Source organism: Chelonoidis abingdonii, chromosome 16, assembly GCF_003597395.2.
Source record: "Chelonoidis abingdonii isolate Lonesome George chromosome 16, CheloAbing_2.0, whole genome shotgun sequence".
Taxonomy (NCBI): Eukaryota; Metazoa; Chordata; order Testudines; family Testudinidae; genus Chelonoidis; species Chelonoidis abingdonii.
Window position 1 is genome coordinate 8,139,728 of NC_133784.1, and position 20,321 is coordinate 8,160,048.

Sequence of the window (20,321 nt, forward strand, 5' to 3'; positions counted from 1 at the left end):
CATCTTCCAGAATCACAACGGGAGCAATTTCAAGCCATTATCAATGAAGGGCAGTTAGTGGCGAAAACAGTACTCTAGACTGCACTTGATGCATTTGATATAGCAGCTTGCTCCATCTCAAAGTGGTTGTGATGCGGCGAGCTTCGTGGTTGTATTTCTTGGGCTTCCTGAAGGAGGTGCAAACAACTGTGTAGAAGACCTCCTCTTTGAGGGCTCAAAGTTGTTTGCTGAGAATGGATCACTCCATACACTAAAAGATTCCAGAGCCACTTTTTGGTCACTGGGGATCTATATACCTGGATAAAAGAGAAAATTTAGTCCTCAGTCTTCTCACAGACCACATAAACCACAGTTCCTGCCTCAATGCTGCTATGAACCTCAGAGAAAGAAATCCAAATTCCAGAGGTGCAAACCATAAGAGCTCCAGTCTTCAGCATTGCAATCTGCCACTTCAAATCATCAGTTTTGATGTCTCGGCCAAGGCCCTGAGAGACAACCCCCTTCGATATCAGCTGCTACCTCCCAACAATTTGCATACCTTTGGATGCCACCTTTCCCTGTTCCACCACAACTGGGAATATATAACATCAGACAGATGGGGCTTGGAAATTGTCTCCAATGGGTATTAGATCCACTTCACCCATGTCTTCTTCAGGTACCTTTCTCATGAGAATCTGTTGCAACAGGAGACAGATCACCTTCTCCGCTTAGGAGCCATAGAACTTGTTCCTCTACATCTCTGTGGCAAAGGTTTTTACTATCGGTATTTTCTAATCCCCAAGAAAAAGAGGTTGGAGACCCATACTCTGAACAAATATGTGAAGGCCCAAAAATTCAAGATAGTCACATTAGTAACAATTTTTCCATCTCTGGAACAGGGAGATTTGGTTCTTGGCCCTCAAACTCCAAGATGCATATTTCCACATATCCATCCTACTGTCCCACAGATGATTCCTCAAGTTTACTCTGAGTCAAGACTGCTACCCGTACAGAGTACTCCTCTTTGGCCTTTTGTCAGCTCTCAGGGTATTCTCCCAGGTCCAATCTGTAGTGGCAGCTCATTTGTGTGCTGGGGGATATCATGATCTACCTATACCTGAACGACTGTCTCCTCAAGTCCCTCTCCTTTGAAGAAGCCCTACAGGCCAGACGTATTCATGAATCTGGGCCTGCAAATCAATGTACAAAAATCGACCTTAACTCCGGTGCAACATTTTGGAATTTATAAGGGCTGACCTCCGCTCACGACAAGCAAGGGCACTCCTTCTGCAGCACAGATTTTGCAACCTGTGCACACTTAGAGTTCAAGCCATCCCTCAAACATCAGCCAGACATTGCCTTCAACTTCTGGGCACATGGCGGTTGGTATATTTGTAGAACCTTATGCCAGACTCCACCAAACAGACATGTTAGACAAACTTTTCTTGATGCCTGCCAAAGTCAAACACTCCTTGAATTGGTGGAAAGACCCAATAAACATTTGCACAGGGATCTCGTGCACTCAGGGCAGTTAATGAAAAGAACAGGCAACATCACTGACAAGGAGCTAAAATGACGTTCTGGGCCACAAGAGCTATTTCTTGGGCTCCTTTCAGTTCAGAGTAGTCAATTATCAAGTCTTGATGGCAAAATGACTTCAGTTGATTCAAAATTCTCACCTTCTGTTGAAAGCCTCAGAACATAAGAACAGCCATACTGGGTCAGACCAAAGGTCCATCTAGCCCAGTATCCTGTTTCCGACAGTGGCCAATGCCAGGTGCCCCAGAGGGAATGAACAGAACAGGTAATCATCAAGTGATCCATCCCCTGTCACCCATTCACAGCTTCTGGCAGACAGACGCTAGGGACACCATCCCTGCCCATCCTGGCTAAGAGCCATTGATGGACCTATCTTCCATGAACTTATCTAATTCTTTTTTAACCCTTTTCAGAGTATAGTCTTGGCCTCCATAACATCCTCTGGCAAAGAACTCCACAGGTTGACTGTGCATTGTGTGAAGAAATACTTCATTTTGTTTGTTTTAAACTACTGCCTATTAATTTCATTTGGTGACCCCTAGCTCTTGTGTTATGAGAAGGAGTAAATAACATTTTCCTTATTTACTTTCTCCACACCAGTCATTATTTTATAGACCTCAATCATATCCCCCCTTAGTCGTCTCTTTTCCAAGCTGAAAAGTCCCAGTCTTATTACTCTCTCCTCATATGGAAGCCGTTCCATAACCCTAACCATTTGTGTTGTCCTTTTCTGAACCTTTTTCAATTCTAGTGCATCTTTTTTGAGATACGGCGACCACATCTGCAGGCAGTATTCAAGATGTGGGCACACCATGGATTTATATAGAGGCAATATGATATTTTTTGTCTTATTAGCTATCCATTTCTTAATGATTCCCAACATTCTGTTTGCCTTTTTGACTGCCGCTGCACATTGAGTGGATGTTTTCAGAGAACTATGCACAATGACTCCAAGATCCCTTTCTTAAGTGGTAACACAGTTTTAGGCCCTCACCTCAGAAGGCCAGACAGTTGCCAAGGCATCTCTCCAGGCCTCACTTGATGCCAACAACACAGCTGCACATTCCATGGCTGCTGTTGTAGTCATGTGTTGAGCTTCCTGGCTGCAGTCTTCTGGCCTCCTCTGAGAAGTACAAAATACTGTCAAGAATCTCCCTTTGAGGGGCCTAAGTTTTAGTGATGCCACGAATGGGTCTCATCAGTTTCTCAAGATTTCTGGGTAACATGATATGATCTTTGGGCCTCTATACGCCTGTGACAAAAAGAAAATACAGTAACTCCCAGATGACTCAACAGTCTTGCTGTGTCCACAGTCAGCCCACCAGACATGTTGATATCCCTCCACCCCGCCCCAGAATAAAGCCCAGATTTACTAAGGAAGGGCCCTCTTCTACAATAACCTCTGAGTTGGTGACACCTTCAAAATGTATGTTTTGACCTGTTCGTAAAGAGTCATGAGCTACCTACCCCAGATCGTATATTATGCCTCTCTCCTCCCCCCTCTCTCTCATACACACACGTGCGCGCGCTCACCTCTAAGGAAATGGGAGAGGTAATCTCCAATCTTCCTGGAAGTTCATCACCTCAGACAGATGGATCTTAGAGGTGATTTCTGTAGGCTATTCTATCCAGTTCAGCTCCTTGCCCTCCCTGTCCCTCTTCCTCATTCCAAAGAAAAAAAGGGCGTGGGAAACAGTTTGGACCTCAAGACTTTAAATGCCTTTGTCTGTTCCCAACAGTTCAGAATGGTGACTCTAACAATGATAATTCCCTGCCTGGATCCAGGAGATTGGTTTGTTTCCCTCAACTTTCAGGATGCTTTTTTTTCACATTGTCATTGATTCCTCACACAAATAATTGGTACATTTTGTGGTATGTAGGAACCACTACCAGTATCACATTTTACCCTTTGCCCTTTCCACTGCCCTAGACTCTCTTCTTCCGCATACTTACCCAAGAGAGATTTACTACAATGTCCAACCTTGTTTCAACAATTCAGCGGAGCCCACAAACCATAGCAAGGGCTTGCCTACAACTTCTGGGCCATATGGCCCACACTAGATTAGCAAGACTAGATTCTGGGTGTCTTCAGGCTTGGTTGAGAACTGTCTACACCCCCAACAAACACTATCTAGCCAAGCCAGTGTCCGTACCTTGGAAAGACCTTGATTTTCTAAACTGTTGGCAGGACCCACAGAAGGTGCATGTGGAAGTTCCACTCCTACAGCCTCGTCCTACAAGAATTATCACTGCAAACACCTCCCAGAGCCTCACAGTTCAGGGCAAATGGACTTCCCAGCAGGTTATTCTCCATATGTAACAATGTAAAACTTTGTAGAGCCTACAAGTCCAATCAGTCCTACTTGTTCAGCCAATTGCTCAAACAAGTTTGTCTACATCTCCAGAAGATTAATGCTGCCTGCTTCTTGTTTACAATGTCACCTGAAAGTGAGAACAGGTGTTTGCATGGCACTGTTGTATCTGGCGTTTCAAGATATTTACTTGCCGGATGGGCTAAAGATTCATCTGTCCCTTGATGCTTCAACCACTATTCCAAAGGACATGCGTCCATGCTGATGATGGATTCTGCTTGATAATGATCCAAAGCAATGTGGACTGACACATGTTCATCATTTCATCATCTCAGTCAGATGTCATGAGCAGAAGGTTGATTTTTCTTTTTTGGTGGTTTGGGTTTTATAGTTTCCGCATCAGAGTATTGCTCTTTTAAGACTCCCGAAAGAATGTGTCACACCTCATCCTTCTCGGATTTTGGAAGGCACTTCAGATTTTTAAATCTTGAGTCGCGTGCTATAGCTATCTTTAGAAACATCACATTGGTATATTTTTTGCATTTTGTCAAATTTGCAGGGAAAGTGTTCTTAAAACGAACAACATGTGTTGAGTTACCATCCAAGACTGCTATAAATGAAATATATGGCAGAAGACTGGTAAAACAGAGCAGGAGACATACAATTCTCCCCCAAGAAGTTCAGTCACAAATTTAATTAACACATTTTTTTAAATGAGCGTCATCAGCATGGAAGCATATCCTCTGGAACGATGACTGAAGCTTGAAGAGGCATATGAATCTTTAGCGCATCTGGCACATATATATCTTGCGACACCAGCTACAGCAGTGCCATGCAAACGCCTGTTCTCGCTTTCAGGTGATACTGTAATTAAGAAGTGGGCAGCATTATCTCCCGTAAATGTAAACAACCTTGTTTCATAGCAATTAGCTGAATAAGTAGTAGGCTCTAAAGTTTGACATTTGTCTTGTCTTGTTTTTGAGTGCAGTTATGTAGCAAAAGAACCTACATTTGTAAGTTGCACTTTCATGATAGAGATTGCACCACAGTACTTGTATGAGGTGAGTTGAAAAATACTATTTCTTTTGTTTTTACAGTGCAGATACTTTTAATAATTATAAAGTGAGCACGGTACACCTTGTATTCTGTGTTGCATCAGAAATCGATATTTGAAAATGTAGAAAAACATGCAAATATATTTAATACATTTCAGTTGGTATTCTATTGTTTAACAGTGCAATTAATTTTTTAATCATTAATTTTTGAGTTAATCACGTGAATTAACTGCAATTAATTGACAGCCCTATAATAAATATAAAAATGAAGAATGTAAGTTTTGCTATTTAATTGCTTTAATCAATATGTATAAATATAGTATATCTACTTGGTTAGCAAAAAATAGTACCAAATTTAGTGCAAAGGCTATGTTTAGTTGCAAATAAATGTATTTAAATGATTATCAACCAATGAGAATCAATGTTTCTTTAGGAAAATAAATAAAAAGTACAAATTTGAAACATTAAAATTATTTTAATTGATTTGATTAAATCAGTCCGCCCTGCCACATAGGATATTCCCTTAAGGCAAATTGGGACAACCGGTTGCCAATGTTCAATTTGCAGCATCTGTCAAAAAAGCTAATAGAACATTAGGAACCATTAGGAAAGGGATTGATAATAAAATAGTAAATATCATAATGCCACTATAAAATTCATGTTTTCCTTACACCTTGAATACTGCATGCAGTTCTGGTTGCCCCATCTCAAAAAAGATATATTAGTAATGGAAAACGTACAGAAGAGGGCAACAAAAATGATTGTGGGTATAGAACAGCTTTCATATGAGTAGAGATTAAAAAGACTAGGCCTATTCAGCTTGGAAAAGAGAGGACTAAGAGGTGCATGATAGTGGTCTATAAATTGTGAATGGTATGGAGAAAGTGAATAAGAACATAAGGATGACCGTACCGGGTCAGACCAAAGGTCCATCTAGCCCAGTATCTGTCTACCGACAGTGGTCAATGCCAGGTGCCCCAGAGGGGAGTGAAGCTAACAGGCAATGATCAAGTGATCTCTCTCTTGCCATCCATCTCCATCCTCTGATGAACAGAGGCTAGGGACACCATTTTTTACCCTTCCTGGCTAATAGCCATTTATGGACTTGGCCACCATGAATTTATCCAGTTCCCTTTTAAACATTGTTATAGTCCCAGCCTTCACAACATCCTCAGATAAGGAGTTCCACAAGTTGACTGTGCGCTGTGTGAAGAAGAACTTCCTTTTATCTATTAATTTCATTTGGTGACCCCTAGTTTTGGTGACCCCTAGTTCTTGTATTATGGAATAAGTAAATAACTTTTCCTTATCCACTTTCTCCACATCACTCATGATTTTATATACCTCTATCATATCCCCCTTAGTCTCCTCTTTTCCAAGCTGAAGAAGCCTAGCCTCTTTAATCTTTCCTCATATGGGACCCTCTCCAAACCCCTAATCATTTTAGTTGCCCTTTTCTGAACCTTTTCTAGTGCTAGAATATCTTTTTGAGGGTGAGGAGACCACATCTGTACACAGTATTCGAGATGTGGCGTGTACCATGGATTTATATAGGGCAATAATATATTCTCAGTCTTATTCTCTATCCCCTTTTTATGATTCCTAACATCCTGTTTGCTTTTTTGTTACATGTTAACCACGGTGGTTTTTTTAGTTCTTTTACTGTGTTTCTTAATTTGGCCATACTTGAAGTTGGGCCTCATATTATGGTGTCTTTAAAAGGGCCCATGCAACTTGCAGGGATTCTTTAGTCACTGTACCTCTTATTTTGTTTAACAACCCCCTCATTATTGATATTCCCCCCTTCTGAAATTAAAATGCCACAGTGTATGGGCTGTTTTTTAGGTTTCTTCCCACCAAGGGATGTGGAAGTTATTGTACTATGTCACATTTCCAAGCGGTGCGATGCTATAGTTACCTCTGACCAGCTCCTCGCTCACTCAGATTTGAAATCTAGAGTTGCCGCTCCCCTTGTGGTCCCGTGACAGCTGTCATTTAAAATGTCGAGATTTTATCTCTGCCATTTCGCCCTGAAGTGAGATGTTCCAGTCAATATGGATTAAGGAAATTCCACTTATTATGGTTTTGATTTGATAGCTCTCTATTCCTTAGCATTTGCATCACACTATTACTATCCTGGTTAAGCGTCGTCGAAATAGATCCCTAATGTTAATTTTTATCTAGGCATGACATTCATCCATTAGCGATTCTATGGAACAAGTGGATATTCACTTCAGATTATTTACTTCATTTGAAATTCTACATTTCTGTCACATATAGTGCCACTCCTTCCCCCTGCACGGACCTGTTCTGTCCTTCCAGTATTATTTGTACCTGGAATGATTGTTGTCCCATGGATTATCATACGTCCACCAGGTTTCTGTGTGATGCCTAATAGTCAAGTCCTCTTTTAACCGAAGCACTCTAGTTCCCCATCTTATTATTAGAGTTCTAGCAGTGTTACAAGCACTTTAAAAATTGTTTATTTGTCTGCCCTTTCTGAGTGCCAGATTCTTTTTTTTGTGACTGCTTATCATCTGATCTGGCCCTTACATTATGCTTTCCGTCCTCTGTTCCGACTCTATCAACTGAGATCTCTATCATCAGACTCCCCAAGAGAAGTCTGAGTCACATCCACTGCTCCTCTGCAGCAGTCGGCTTTTCCCCCATCTCCTAGTTTTAAAAAATGTTCTACAACTTTAATGTAGTAGCCAGCAGCCTGGTTCCACTTTGTTGTTGGAGCCATCCTCCTGTACAGCGCTCCTCCCCCCAAAAGTTTCCCCAGTTCCTAATGAGACGTAAACCCCTCCTCTCTAGACCATCGTCTCATCATGTAGTGAGACTCTGAAGCTCTGCCTGCCTACCGCCTGTGCGTGGGATGGGACATTTCTGAGATGCCACCATAGAGGTCCTGGATTTCAGTCTCTTCCTAGCAGCTTAAATTTGCTTCCTTGACATCTCTCCTACCCTTTCCTATGTCAGTGGTACCATGTACCACGACCTCCGCACTACACGTAAGTCTGTCTAGATGCCTTGAGAGATCCGCAACCTTTGCACCAGGCACGAAGTCACCATACGTTTCTCCCGATATCACAAACCCAGCTATCTACGTTTCTAATGGATCGAATCTCCCTTACTAACACCTGCCTTTCCTAGCAACTGGATTCCCTTCCCCGGAGAGGACCTCAGTGCGAGAGGCACCCCAGCACCTCTGGAAGGAGGTCCCAACTTGGAAGGTCCTCTGCTCCTATTGACTGCTCTGCTTCTAGGCCTTTTTCTTCTCAGCAGCACCCAGACTGTCTGAGCGGAGGTGGACAATTCTGCAGTGTCCCGGAAAGCTCATCAACATACCTCTCTGCCTGTCTTAGCTCCTCCAGTTCCACCCCTGGCCTCCAAAGTCCATACGTGGTCTCTGAGGGCCAGGAGTTCCCACCAGACTGCACACATAAGCCACCCACCCACAAGGCAGAATAATCATACTGCTACGTCAGTGAATAAATGGATAGTCCCCACTCTGTGCTGGGTTCTGCCTGCATTGTCTCCTAGTTAATGAAAAGGTGGTTGAAAGAATACGTTTTGAATTTGGTTTGGAGTATAGGTTTTAAGGGGACTACAGGGGAACAGGTAGGACCGACAAGGGACCCCTGCTCCCTTCCCACTTCCCTTCCAAACTCCCTTGCGAAACTCCCTGTTAGCAGCCCCTGGTCGCAAGCTCCCTGGTCGCTTGTGTGCGGCTTTATAAAGCCCTGGCCTGAGTGAATGCCCGGCCCACTGATTAAGGCTCAGCCAATTACCAGAGGCTTTGAGCTTTCAAACCTTCCTTTTAAGCTCACGGCCTCCAACTGCCAGCCACAGCACACAGTCCTTCAAACAAACAAACAGACTGACAAACACAAGCTCAGCACACAGCAAGTAACCCCCCCCCCCCACACACACTACAGACAGTCACTTTACCCCACAGATGCTGTATTTGCTCCTCCTTCACCTGGAGAACTTGCTTGCGAAACTCCCTGTTAGCAGCCCCTGGTCTCTTGCGAGTTAAATAAAGAAACATTTTATTTACCCCTTCACATCACAAGAACTAGGGGGTCACCCATTAAAATTAATAGGCAGCAGGTTTAAAACAACAAAAGGAAGTACTTCACACAATGCACAGTCAACCTGTGGAACTTCTTGCCAGGGGATGTTCTGAGTGCCAGAAGTATAAATGGATTCAGAAAAGAACTAGATAAGTGATGGAGGGTAAGTCCGTCAATGGCTATTACACAAAATGGTCAGAGATGTAACTCCAATGCTCTGGACATCCCTAAGCCTCTCACTTCCAGATGCTGGGACTGGACGATTACCCTGTTTTCATTCCCTCTGAAGCACCTGGCATTAGCCACTGTTGGAAGACAGGATACTGGGCTAAGTGAACCATTGGTCTGACCCAGTATGGGTCTTATACACTTCAGTGTATATCAGACCCAGCAATGACTTGCATTGTTTCTTTCTTAGTCACTTGGAAACTGGATACATTCCAGGGGCTTGGAAGTCAGAATACTAAGTGCACGTTGTGAGATTTTAGGTTCAAGATGGGGGTAATTTTGACAGATAAAGGGTTGAGGGAGGTCTGAACTAAGTGTTCAAAGTTGTAGGTTCAACATTTGGGAGTGTGGGATCTCTCCCTGTCTTTCATGTGGTGGTTGTTTGTTTTTGTTTTTTAACAACAGATTTGCCTGTCCATAACCTGGTGTTAAGGAATGAATCTATCCGTTGCTGGAGTAACATCCCATTTATCACCATGCCCCTCAGTCGTACACATGGCAAGTCATTTGCACATCGCAGTGAGCTGAAGCATGCTAAAAGGATTGTGGTGAAGCTGGGTAGTGCTGTTGTGACTCGAGGGGATGAGTGTGGATTGGCTCTTGGGCGGTTGGCATCTATTGTTGAGCAGGTAACTTTATGGCTAAAAAGCCTAGTCCTCTTGCAAACTGGCTAGTCCAATGTCTCCTTAAAGTTTGTATAATAAAACTTAGCAGGAGACTTTAACTGCAGCTTTTATCATAATGTGGCAAAACTGAGGTGTATGCAGAGGGGGAAGATGTAGTGAGGGAGTCATGAGGCCTAATATATGTAAAGAGTGGTGCAAAAGGAGAACCTGCAGTATGCAGAAATAAACCTAGTGGGAGTTCCTGCCTTCAGCTGGAGGAGAAAGAACCATCAGGGAATGAGGGAGAACATTTTGTCCTGGGATGTAGTTGGAAGTGAGTATCTCTTGTTGCCACTTCTTTTGTTGAAAAATGTTGTGGAGTATAATCCCAGTGAATAGTGTTGTCAGGGCTTCACTGCTGATGTTTAAATTGCTCTGACACCTGGGTTAAACAGTAACTGGCACTTGATACTTTATGAATATATAATAATTGAGTTAAATAAAACTCTTCCATATCCAGTTAAAATTCTGGTTAACAAACTTTGCCAGTTGGCATCTAGTGAGTTGATCCTACTTCTGCTACATTGATGATTCTTATCCTAACAGGCTCTCTTTCCAGAAACCTAGCTGGAGAGGGACAGATCTAGTGTATACTTGATGGGTGTGTACAAAATTTTGTTGCATTAAGGAAGTATATGGTACTTGATTTGTGAAAGGAACTAGGGAGCCAGGTGCTGGGAGGTGGAAGGGGCAAAGCATGATGTGTTTGCATGGTATAAGAAAAGACAGATTCTCTATATCTCAGATGTAGCATTGCTGTTTAAATATGAGCTGTGGGCATGGATGGTCACTGATAAGTCTAGTAATAGGATATGGGCTGCTCGCCTCTAGTCTCTGCTTGAAATCACACCACTGTGGTGGTGGACAGACAGGCTTCCATCTGATGCCTGTCCTATGGCTTGATTAGTCCAGGTGTTTACATCAGAAAAATTGCTACCATGATGGGGTCAAGTATAGCAAGGGCCATACAGGTTCACTCCTTGGAGGAGGGCATCTTACATTGTTTTTTGCTTACTGTATATGTTCTTTGGATAAGCAGAAGACTTCAGTCTCCAGGAATTGATGAGGTACAAAACGCTCTTAAAATGTACGAAGAGGGAGAATGGAATCAGTAAGCTAGTAATTTGCCTGCTCTAGGTCCTGATCTTTGATTCTCCACACCTGTAGGTGTCAATGCTGCAGAATCAGGGTCGGGAAATGATGATAGTTACCAGTGGTGCTGTGGCCTTTGGAAAACAGCGATTGCGCCATGAGATCCTGCTTTCTCAAAGTGTGAGGCAGGCCCTCCATTCAGGACAGAACCAGCTAAAGGACATGGTGAGTGGCTGAGGTAGTCATCTGCTCTTCTATTAAATGTTGGGCTGAGTCGGCTTATATCTCTTCCTGTCAATTGGCTGACAGCTATGTTCTCTAATCTTTTAAGGCTATTCCAGTCTTGGAGGCACGCGCCTGTGCAGCAGCTGGGCAGAGTGGACTGATGGCTCTCTATGAGGCCATGTTTACACAGTACAGCATTTGTGCAGCTCAGGTAAGGGACTGCGCTCTCCCTTGCCTATAGATTGATACTTCAGTCCATCTTTTGGAACCAGTCTTATTATTTCGAGAGGGACTGTAACCAGGCGTGACTCACGCCTGCGGCGCCTCCTGCTGGTTGCTTCAGGGAATTAGCTCGAATATGCAGCTCGGAGCGCCCTTTGCAGGCCGGTGATCCGCCTTCCGGCTTCTGCTACTGGCCCTGTGTCCCTCCCTGGACCCCGGTGCCCCTTTTACATGGGGTTCTGCTCCCTGGCAGTAACCCCTTTCTCCTTAGGGTTTTCCCCCTCCTGGGAACCCCCTCCACTCTATCCCCACCTTGCCTCAGGGTCTTGGCAACTGCCCAGTCATTAGCTAGCCCCACGCCCTGGGGCAGACTGCAGTATTAGCCTCTCATCATCGGCAAAGGGGTTTGGACCTGCTGCCTTGGCCTACCCCTGGGTTGCACCCTGCAACCCCAGTACCTCTTAGCCTACTCCTAGGCCGCAGCCTGGGGCTTTCCAGGCAGGAGCTCCCCGGCTCCGCTGCCTTCACCAGCCCTGCTTCACCCTAGGTACCTTGTCTGGTCCCTTGCAGCAGCCAGGCCCTTCTCCTTCTGAACACAGAGAGAGAATCCCTTGGGCTCCTGGCTTCTCTGCCCTTTTATAAGGGCCTGTGGCTCAGTTTGGGGCGTGGCCCCAGCTGCTGCCACTTCCCCAATCAGCCCAGCCTAAAAGGCTGCTTTCTCCAGCCCAAACCCCTTCCCTGGGCTGTTTTTAACCCCTTCAGGGCCGGAGCAGAGATGTACTCTGCTACAGGGACCTGTTCTGTTCTATTCACTGTCTTCCTAGATTTCCATTGTAATTCCATTTCTGAGCAGTTTAGAACTTGGTATGAATATCTCACAAAAGAAATTGTTCTGGTGAATATCACTTAAATAAATTTTATGTTCTAGTTAGAGAAAAAACAAATTTTTTGCTGGCATTGGACACTTCTAAACAATTGTGTATCCCAGACCACCTGGTTGTTGGCCCTAGGATAGGCCAAAGAGATAGGGCTGATGATCAGGAGTGAAGGTCTGACTACTGAAAGCTAGGGTTGTCAATTAATTGCAGTTAGCTCAAGCAATTAGTGCAAAACGGATTAACTAGATTAAAAAAAGTCACAATTCATCACCGTTTTAATCACACTGTTAATAATAGAATACCAATTTAAATTTATAATAAATATATTGGATATTTTTCTACGTTTTCAAATACATTGGTTTCAATTACAACACAATAGAAAGTGTATAGTGCTCACTTTATATTACTTTTTTTTTATAAATATTTGCACCTTAAAAAGATAAACAAAAGAAATAGTATTTCTCAATTCACCTCTTACAAGTACTGTAGTGCAATCTCTTTATCATGAAAGTGCAGCTTACAAATGTAGAATCATTATTAGGACTGTCAGTGAATTGCAGTTAACGCATGCAGTTAACGCAACAAAATAACACCTTTTTTTTAAACGAGTGTTAATTGCACACGTCTGGAGACGGGACTTGGCAGCAGCCGGGCAGGGAGGGAGGCACAGGCTGTGGCAACGAGCAGGAGGTGGCTGGGGACAGGAGACTCTGAAATATCCAGACCAGATGCTAAGATTATCGAAATGCTTCGGAACTGGTCTCACGCCTCCATCTCCCATGATAACTGCTGCTCCCAGTTCCTCTGCCCCTGCACCCATGAAGCTGCTCCAGACTGGGAACATGCCTCTTGTCTGCTGCGCAGAGTGGGGGTGAGAGGCTGATGTTGGGGTGTCTCCCTCCCCCCACCTGTGTACCCAGTCACTGCTGAGCTGGAGTCAGGGAACAGGGGGAGCCTGTCAGCTGGTACTGTCTCAGGAGCCACTGTTGCCAACAGCAGCTGCTGTTGGCTGAAAAAGCATTCAGGCTCCTGAATGCTCGATTAAAGACACAGCGCTTCCCCAGCGCACACACCACACACACACACATGCATTGTCCTCCAGCACACACGTGCACTCTCTCTCTCTCGCGCTCTCTCTTCCTTCCCCCGCCCATCCCCCACACACCCACATCAAACCAAAATATGAAATGGTGCCCGTGGTGAGTCAGGAGCCACCAGAGGACTATGGGATGGCCGAGGGCTCTGGGAAGATGCAGCCTCCATGCGATAGCACAGAGCCCATCTTGAGCCGTATGCCAAGTGCCAAGCACCACAAGCTGCAGCAGAAGTAAGGGTGGCAATACACCATATACCATGTCACCTTACTTCTGATTGGCTGAACAAGAAGTAGGACTGAGTGGACTTGTAGGCACTAAAGTTTGACATTTTTTTATTTTTGTGTGCAGGGCAGGTATGTGTTTAAAAAAAATGTACACAAAATCTAAAGAGATTGTACTATAGTACTTGTATGACATGAATTGAAAAATATTTTTTTTTACAGTGCAAATATTTGTTATAAATGAACACTGTATACTTTGCATTCTGTTGTAACTGAAATCAATATATTTGAAAATGTAGAAACTATCCAAAAATATTTAAATAAATGGTGATATTTTATTATTTAACAGAGTGATTTAAAACTAAAGTTAGTTGCAACTATTTTTTTTAATGTCCCAATTAATCACAATTAATATTTTTTAATCATTTGATTGCCCTACTGCAAACAAAATTAGAACTATCAAGCTGAATATAAAGCTCACGAGAGAAATGTAAAAAGTGAGTCCTCAAATGTGGACTCTATTCATTAAAATCTTTTCTGTTCCATACTGTATATACTTAGCCATGAGCCTCTCCTTTTTTTTAACTCATGTTATAGCATTATTGTTTGAATTGCTGTACTCAGGTACTTGGAGAAGATCTTGCTATGACGTGCAATTATACTCTGCCTATATAAACATCTGTCTTGAGCCTTATACCACAACTATCACCATGGTACCTGAGAACCTAATGTCACTTTCTCTCTCAATAGACCTGCTCCCTGTATGTGTTCCATCATACAATATCTACTGAATTCACTGGCTAAAATGTACTTATCTTTGCACTGTAGTATTAAAAAAACTATAGGAGAGTGAGCTGGATTCTAATCTGGCTTGACTATGAACATAGCTGTCCCACTGTATATTTATAAGGATTAAATTAAGATCATATTAAAGTCATTGGGCTCCTAAATTAAAATTCAAAAAACTACTCCAGTGTCTCACAGTGGATTCAATTGTACTCAGTTCTCAGAAACAATGTCAAAATAGAGATGAGGAAAAATTTCCTCTACAGATCATTCACTTCTTTACTCGGCTGCCTCCCCAAATGTCTGAAAGAAACTATGGTGTTTGCAGCATGTCCAGAAGGTCAATGGAGCTAGGTTCTGGCAGACCAAGGAGGAAATGAATTTCAGAGCTGAAGGGACATCAAAGAATAAGTAATCTGCCAGCTTTACCTTTCTGTTCAGAAGAAAGAAGCTCTAAATTAAGCCTTTCTGTTTATTTCATTTGTGGAGATACTGTACGGGAGAAAGAGGGTGACAAATAATCTGATCACAAATGGTCTTGGGGCTTTAAAAGTCATAACCAGAACCTGCATGTGAGTTTCATAGAGATTTAGCCAGCCCATGTTCTGATTTCTTGTGAAAAGGACTATTGGGAGATAGCTGTGTATGTCTCATATTCTACAATAAAGAGTGGTCCAGAGAATTAAATTTCTCAACTATCCTCTGCACCCTTTAACTAACCCCTCTTGCTACCCTTGTGGTCTAGAGAGCCTTGACCGATCTGTTGTGGATGTCTCTTTACTTGCACGCTTGGTGGCTGCAGATCAAATTCTTGTTCAGAATCTTTCTCCTTTTCAGATTTTAGTCACCAATTTGGATTTCCATGATGAACAGAAGCGTCGGAATTTAAATGGGACATTGCATGAGCTGCTGCGGATGAACATTGTCCCTATTATTAACACCAATGATGCTGTTGTTCCACCTCCAGAACCAAACAGTGATCTTCAGGGGGTAAATGTGGGTAAAGTATTGCAGTGGGTAGATCTTGCTATTGCACCTGCTAGAACATGACTCACTAACACTGTAATAATCTGGATATCCTGGAGTAACCAATAGGGGAAATGGAAAATGTAAGAACAGAAGAAGCACAGTGATGCTGGGAGCTGAAAGTCCATACAGTTAAGCGGAATGGTATGGACAGAAGAATTAGGGAATGGGTACTGACACAGCTTGCTTTTGACAAGATGCATTGATTTGGATGGGGAGTAGACATTAGCATGGCTTGCTTTTTGCAGAGCACAGACTGATTTGGAGAGGATATTACTACTTGGTTACTGATTTCTAACTTTGTGCTCAACTCCATACAAAGATTCCACCCCACAGAGCACACAGTATAATATGGACAAGCAGTGCAGAGGGGCATGGTAGTACTGATATTTGTTGTTCACTTTAGGGCACAGTCAGTGTTTGCTAGTTTCTCTCTCCTGCTGGTGTTGCTGACCTCTGTATGTATTTCAGGTTATTAGCGTTAAAGATAATGATAGTCTGGCAGCACGATTGGCTGTAGAAATGAAGACTGATCTCCTGATTGTTCTCTCAGATGTAGAAGGTATGTGACTGACTTACTCCTTTGCTTGTGGTTATATCAACAGTTTCTGCCCTATGACACAGTGCTGGGCAAAGGGTTGCAGACTGAGCCCTTTATCATGCCTGCTCCTCATCAGGGGAACAAATTAGAGCAAGCTAGAGGTAGCCTGGCCCTAACTGGGGAGGCAGAGACAGCTGCTACTTAATTATCCTGGGGCTGCATAAAAGCCTCAGGGGACGGAAGCCAGGGGAGAGCAGGAGAAAAGGGAAAAGGCAGAGAATGGAAGCAGGGAGGTAGCTCTCCCTTCCCTCGTGCCTGTGGACAGGGAAGGATTACTAGTACATGGTGAAACAGTGGTGGGAACAAGCCTGAGAATAAAGTGCACCAGTGGTTACAAAATCCAGAGTCTCAGAGTGACTTTTGTGAGCCTAGCAGAAGCAGAAGCCAAGAGGGCCCTGCCACGCTTTGCTACATACCCCCATAAAACCAACGAGAAACATGTCTAAGACCAATTCATTTATTTGTATGTCATATATTTTTCCGTATTTTTTTGGTCTGTATATGGTCTCCTTCAGAGTGTAAACTCTTCAGAGCTAGGACAAAAACCTTTCTCTGCAACAGGAGCAGCAAAATAAAATTTGGGCACTGGATAAATAGCAATTTTTGGCAAAAGGTTGTTTTCCCCTTCAGATACATGGACAGTGGTGCCAGCCTACATTCTAATTTTGTAACTCTCTGAAACAAAGCAATTAAATATGCGAAGACATTTTTGGTAAGCCCCCACTGCTGCCTGTCATTCATCATTCCATTATCTTGTAGAGGTTTAGCGATTTCTCTTAATGTTCCATTATTTTAAATTGGATAGAAGTTACTTCTACATCGCTGTAACTGCCAAGTTTAGATGAGAGAGTACACTTTTGTCCCCTTCTTGCTGTCTCGGTGTTCAGAAGCCGCTGAAGATCCAATGGGCACACTGAATGGAGCAGGGCCTGCTGTATGCTTTTATATAGTTCATATTTGAACATGATCCTTGGGCTCTTGCACCTCATGCAAGGTGTATTCTCTTCTCTTCTAAGTTTTTTTACAACAGTGACAAGTTGCAGTGTATACTCTGTGATCCTAGCATTGCAGAAGCTGGAGCCACAACAACTTCCTAATTTATGGCAAACCAGCTGCCTGGCACTTTGGCCATTATCCACTGTTCACATGATCCAGTCAGAATGTGGGGGTCTGAAAGTCAGGCTGGGAGCTGCCAGAGGGTTGTGGAAGGCAGGTGTGTTAGCCCTAGAATGATAACTGCCCTTTTTCCTATAAGCTGTGAAGGGGTTACCTTAGGTCAGTTAGGAACACTTGGGTCCAATTTAAGCACTGCCTGAGATCTTTAAAAGCCCTTGCTGTGGTTAGAGAGGGGGAGGAGAAACAAGCTATTGCAGAGCTAGTGGCAGCGGGAAGACAGGCTTCTCCAGGGTAAAAGGCTGCTCTCCTCCTGGGGGAAACCCCCAAAGCTGAATGCCTGTTTAGGGGAAAGACTGACACCCTGGGGACAAGAGCACCCAAGCAAAGGGGGCGGGGAAAAGTATCTCTTATTTTGTGTTTGTAAATTGGTTTCTTTTTTGTTTGCTGGAGGAACCCTCTTTGGGGCTGTCCTGAGGCCTACCTTGAAATTATTTGCGACGGGTTGCTCCATTTTTGGGGTGCCACCTTATGTGCTGGGGAACCACTGAGCCCACCTGTTCCACCAGCCTGGGCTCCCTCTCCTGCTGAGCCAGGCCCTCAGGCGTCTTACAGCACAAACAGAGGTAGGGACACCCCCAGCTGCAGAAAGACAGAAATGGAAGTCAGTACTGCATAGAAAGGCTTTCAGATAAGGAATTGCTTAGCACTCTGAAGAGTAAACCCAAAATTGTCTTGTCTTGTGCTTCACCGAGAACTGTAGAGCATGTAAGCTAATTGAAATTTGCCCTCTCCTTCACTGTGGAGAGAGAGATGCACATCTTTTTGCAGCCCCCTCCCACCACCCCCCATTATGAATTACACAAACTGGGTTTAAAACAAACAAATTTATTAAGTACAAGAGGTAGATTTTAAATGATTATAAGGGATAGTCAACAGATCAAAGCAGATTACCTTAGTAAATAACCAGAAACTGCAAACTGATTTTAACACACTAGATAGGTTGGATATAAATTAGCAAATTCTCACTGAGTGATAAACAGGGTGGCAGACTTTTAAGTCACAAGTTGCCTTGACTTTCCCAGGTTTTCATACACAGGCTAAAGATTCTTCCAGCCTGGGACCATCACTTCCCACAGTTCAGTCCTTGCCCCTCAGGTGTTTCCAGATGTGTTGTTGCAGGGAGAGAGAGGTTCCCCCCCCATGATGTCATTGTCCCCCTTCTATATCATCTTCCCATTTGCTGGAAAGCTCTGTCACTGTGATCTGGGTCAAACAGTTCCCATAATGTAGTGCTATCTCTCTGAGGTTTCTATTGTACACAGTCCCTGGGGTAATCCTTGTGCTTGTATGCATTTCCTTAATAAGCCATTAGCATTGTTTAACCTTTTTACTGTTGTACCTGAAAGGCTGTTTGTGGGTGCTTTCAACCTCACAACATGTTTCAGTAACACATACATAACAAACACATACAATCCTACAATCCAATTCATAATTTCATGTACAATGATAACACATACAACGATAACACATACAATCCTACGAGATATTAATGTTTAACAGGTCAAGACTTCTAGAATGATACCTAAAAGACATACTATGTACAATACATATCCTAATTACATGACAGTGGTGAATATTGGGGTGTCAGAATGTCACAGCACTGATAAGAGAATGCAGAGTGGGAAGACAAATACTGTCTAGAGTGGGGCTGATTTTAGCCCAGGCCCCGCCACCGCCAGAGGGGAAAGTGAAAAGTCCAGTGAGACAGAGGAGGTGCCTTGCCACATGTGGTGTCTGGAGTGGAATAGTTGCACAGTGGACCATCCCGGGGAAAGGTAAATCACCCCAAAAATATACCACATAATGAGGGCACTGGTGTAGGCCATGGGAGCGCAACAAGAGGCTACCAGGATCCAGATGGCCATGCAACAGGAGTTGGTATGGCTATAGCAGAAAATAAATCAACTGGTGATGAACCAGGCAACCCAGGATTGAGCCACCCTGCAGGAGGTTGTGAACCTGCTGAAGGCCCTGGGTGCTCTGACACATGGCCATGATGGGACTCAATCCCTAAGGGCCAGAAGTTACCTACCAAACATAGCTATGGAAGATGATGTGGAGGCATATCTTCTCACCTTGGAAAAAATGGCCCTTCAGAAGCCCTGGCCACAAGACCAGTGAGCCAGCATCCTTGCCCCTTTTCTGTGTAGGGAAGTCCAGAAGGCCTACTAGGACATGGCAGCGGAAGCTGCCATAGATTACACCCAACTGAAGGCTGAGCTCCTGGCAAGGTCTGGGATGATGACAGCTACAAAGGCCCAGAGGTTCCATGAGTGGAGGTACCAGAACTGCAAAGCACCAAGGTCACAACTGTTCGACTTGTTTCATCTAATTTGGAAATGGCTGTGCCCCAAGATCCACAGCATGGAGAAGATTCTAGAAGTCTTAGTGTTGGATGGGTTCATGAGAGGACTACTATCAGACCTGAGAGGATGGGTTAGCCAGAATGACTCCTTCTGTTCTGTTATGAAGATTTGGTCGCACTTGCAGAGAGGCATTTAACGGTCAGAAACTTTCTCGGGAAGAGATGCAGTGGATAAAGAGGCCAGTCTCCATCCTGAAGGCCCAGACTCCTGAAGGGTCAGGCAGAACTAGGTTGGGGATCAAGGATGCTGAAGAGTGGCCTGAGGCTGCTAAGGGACTTGGGGAACTGGGAGAGAGGGTCATGGGGTAAGACCCTGTAGCCTAAAGAATAGGGGGATACCTCGAGCTCTGTATAGATGTTATGCTTGTGGGGAAACTAGGGCATATAGCAGCCCAGTATCCTAACATTGAGGAGCCTATTCAGTGCAGTCTGGGTGATTGATCAGGCCACATGGGTCTTCACAATCTCATGGGAGTCACGATGACCCCACATAGATACACACAGCCAGTTAGGATGAATGGCATAGAGACCATTGCATTAGTAAACTCCAGAAGTGCCATCATGCCGGTCTTGGGTAAAACCTAGTAAGGTAGAACCAACTGTTTATAGCCAAATGCACAGGAATAACTTGTGTACGTGGGGCTGTCAGTTACTATCTGACCATCCCTGTACAAATTGATGTTCGGGGGAACACCACAAGGGTGAATGGTGGGAGTGGTCTCTAAGCTCCCATATGTGGTCCTCATAGGATGAGACTTCCCAGATTTGGAAACTT

General features: G+C 43.9%; 1 protein-coding gene across 8 annotated transcripts in view; it reads left to right on the forward strand.

Moving 5' to 3' along the window:
* ALDH18A1 (aldehyde dehydrogenase 18 family member A1) overlaps positions 1-20,321 on the forward strand; it is a 126,410-nt gene that overhangs the window by 40,901 nt on the left and 65,188 nt on the right. For 4 of the 8 annotated variants that reach the window (XM_075072903.1, XM_075072908.1, XM_032777509.2 and 1 more), the window contains exons 3-7: positions 9,598-9,821; positions 11,025-11,174; positions 11,281-11,385; positions 15,216-15,374; positions 15,876-15,966. In XM_075072903.1, coding sequence (XP_074929004.1) covers positions 9,598-9,821; positions 11,025-11,174; positions 11,281-11,385; positions 15,216-15,374; positions 15,876-15,966 — 729 coding nt within the window. The remainder of the gene's footprint in view (positions 1-9,597; positions 9,822-11,024; positions 11,175-11,280; positions 11,386-15,215; positions 15,375-15,875; positions 15,967-20,321) is intronic. The other 4 variants (XM_075072906.1, XM_075072907.1, XM_075072905.1 and 1 more) reach the window with 2 other exon arrangements.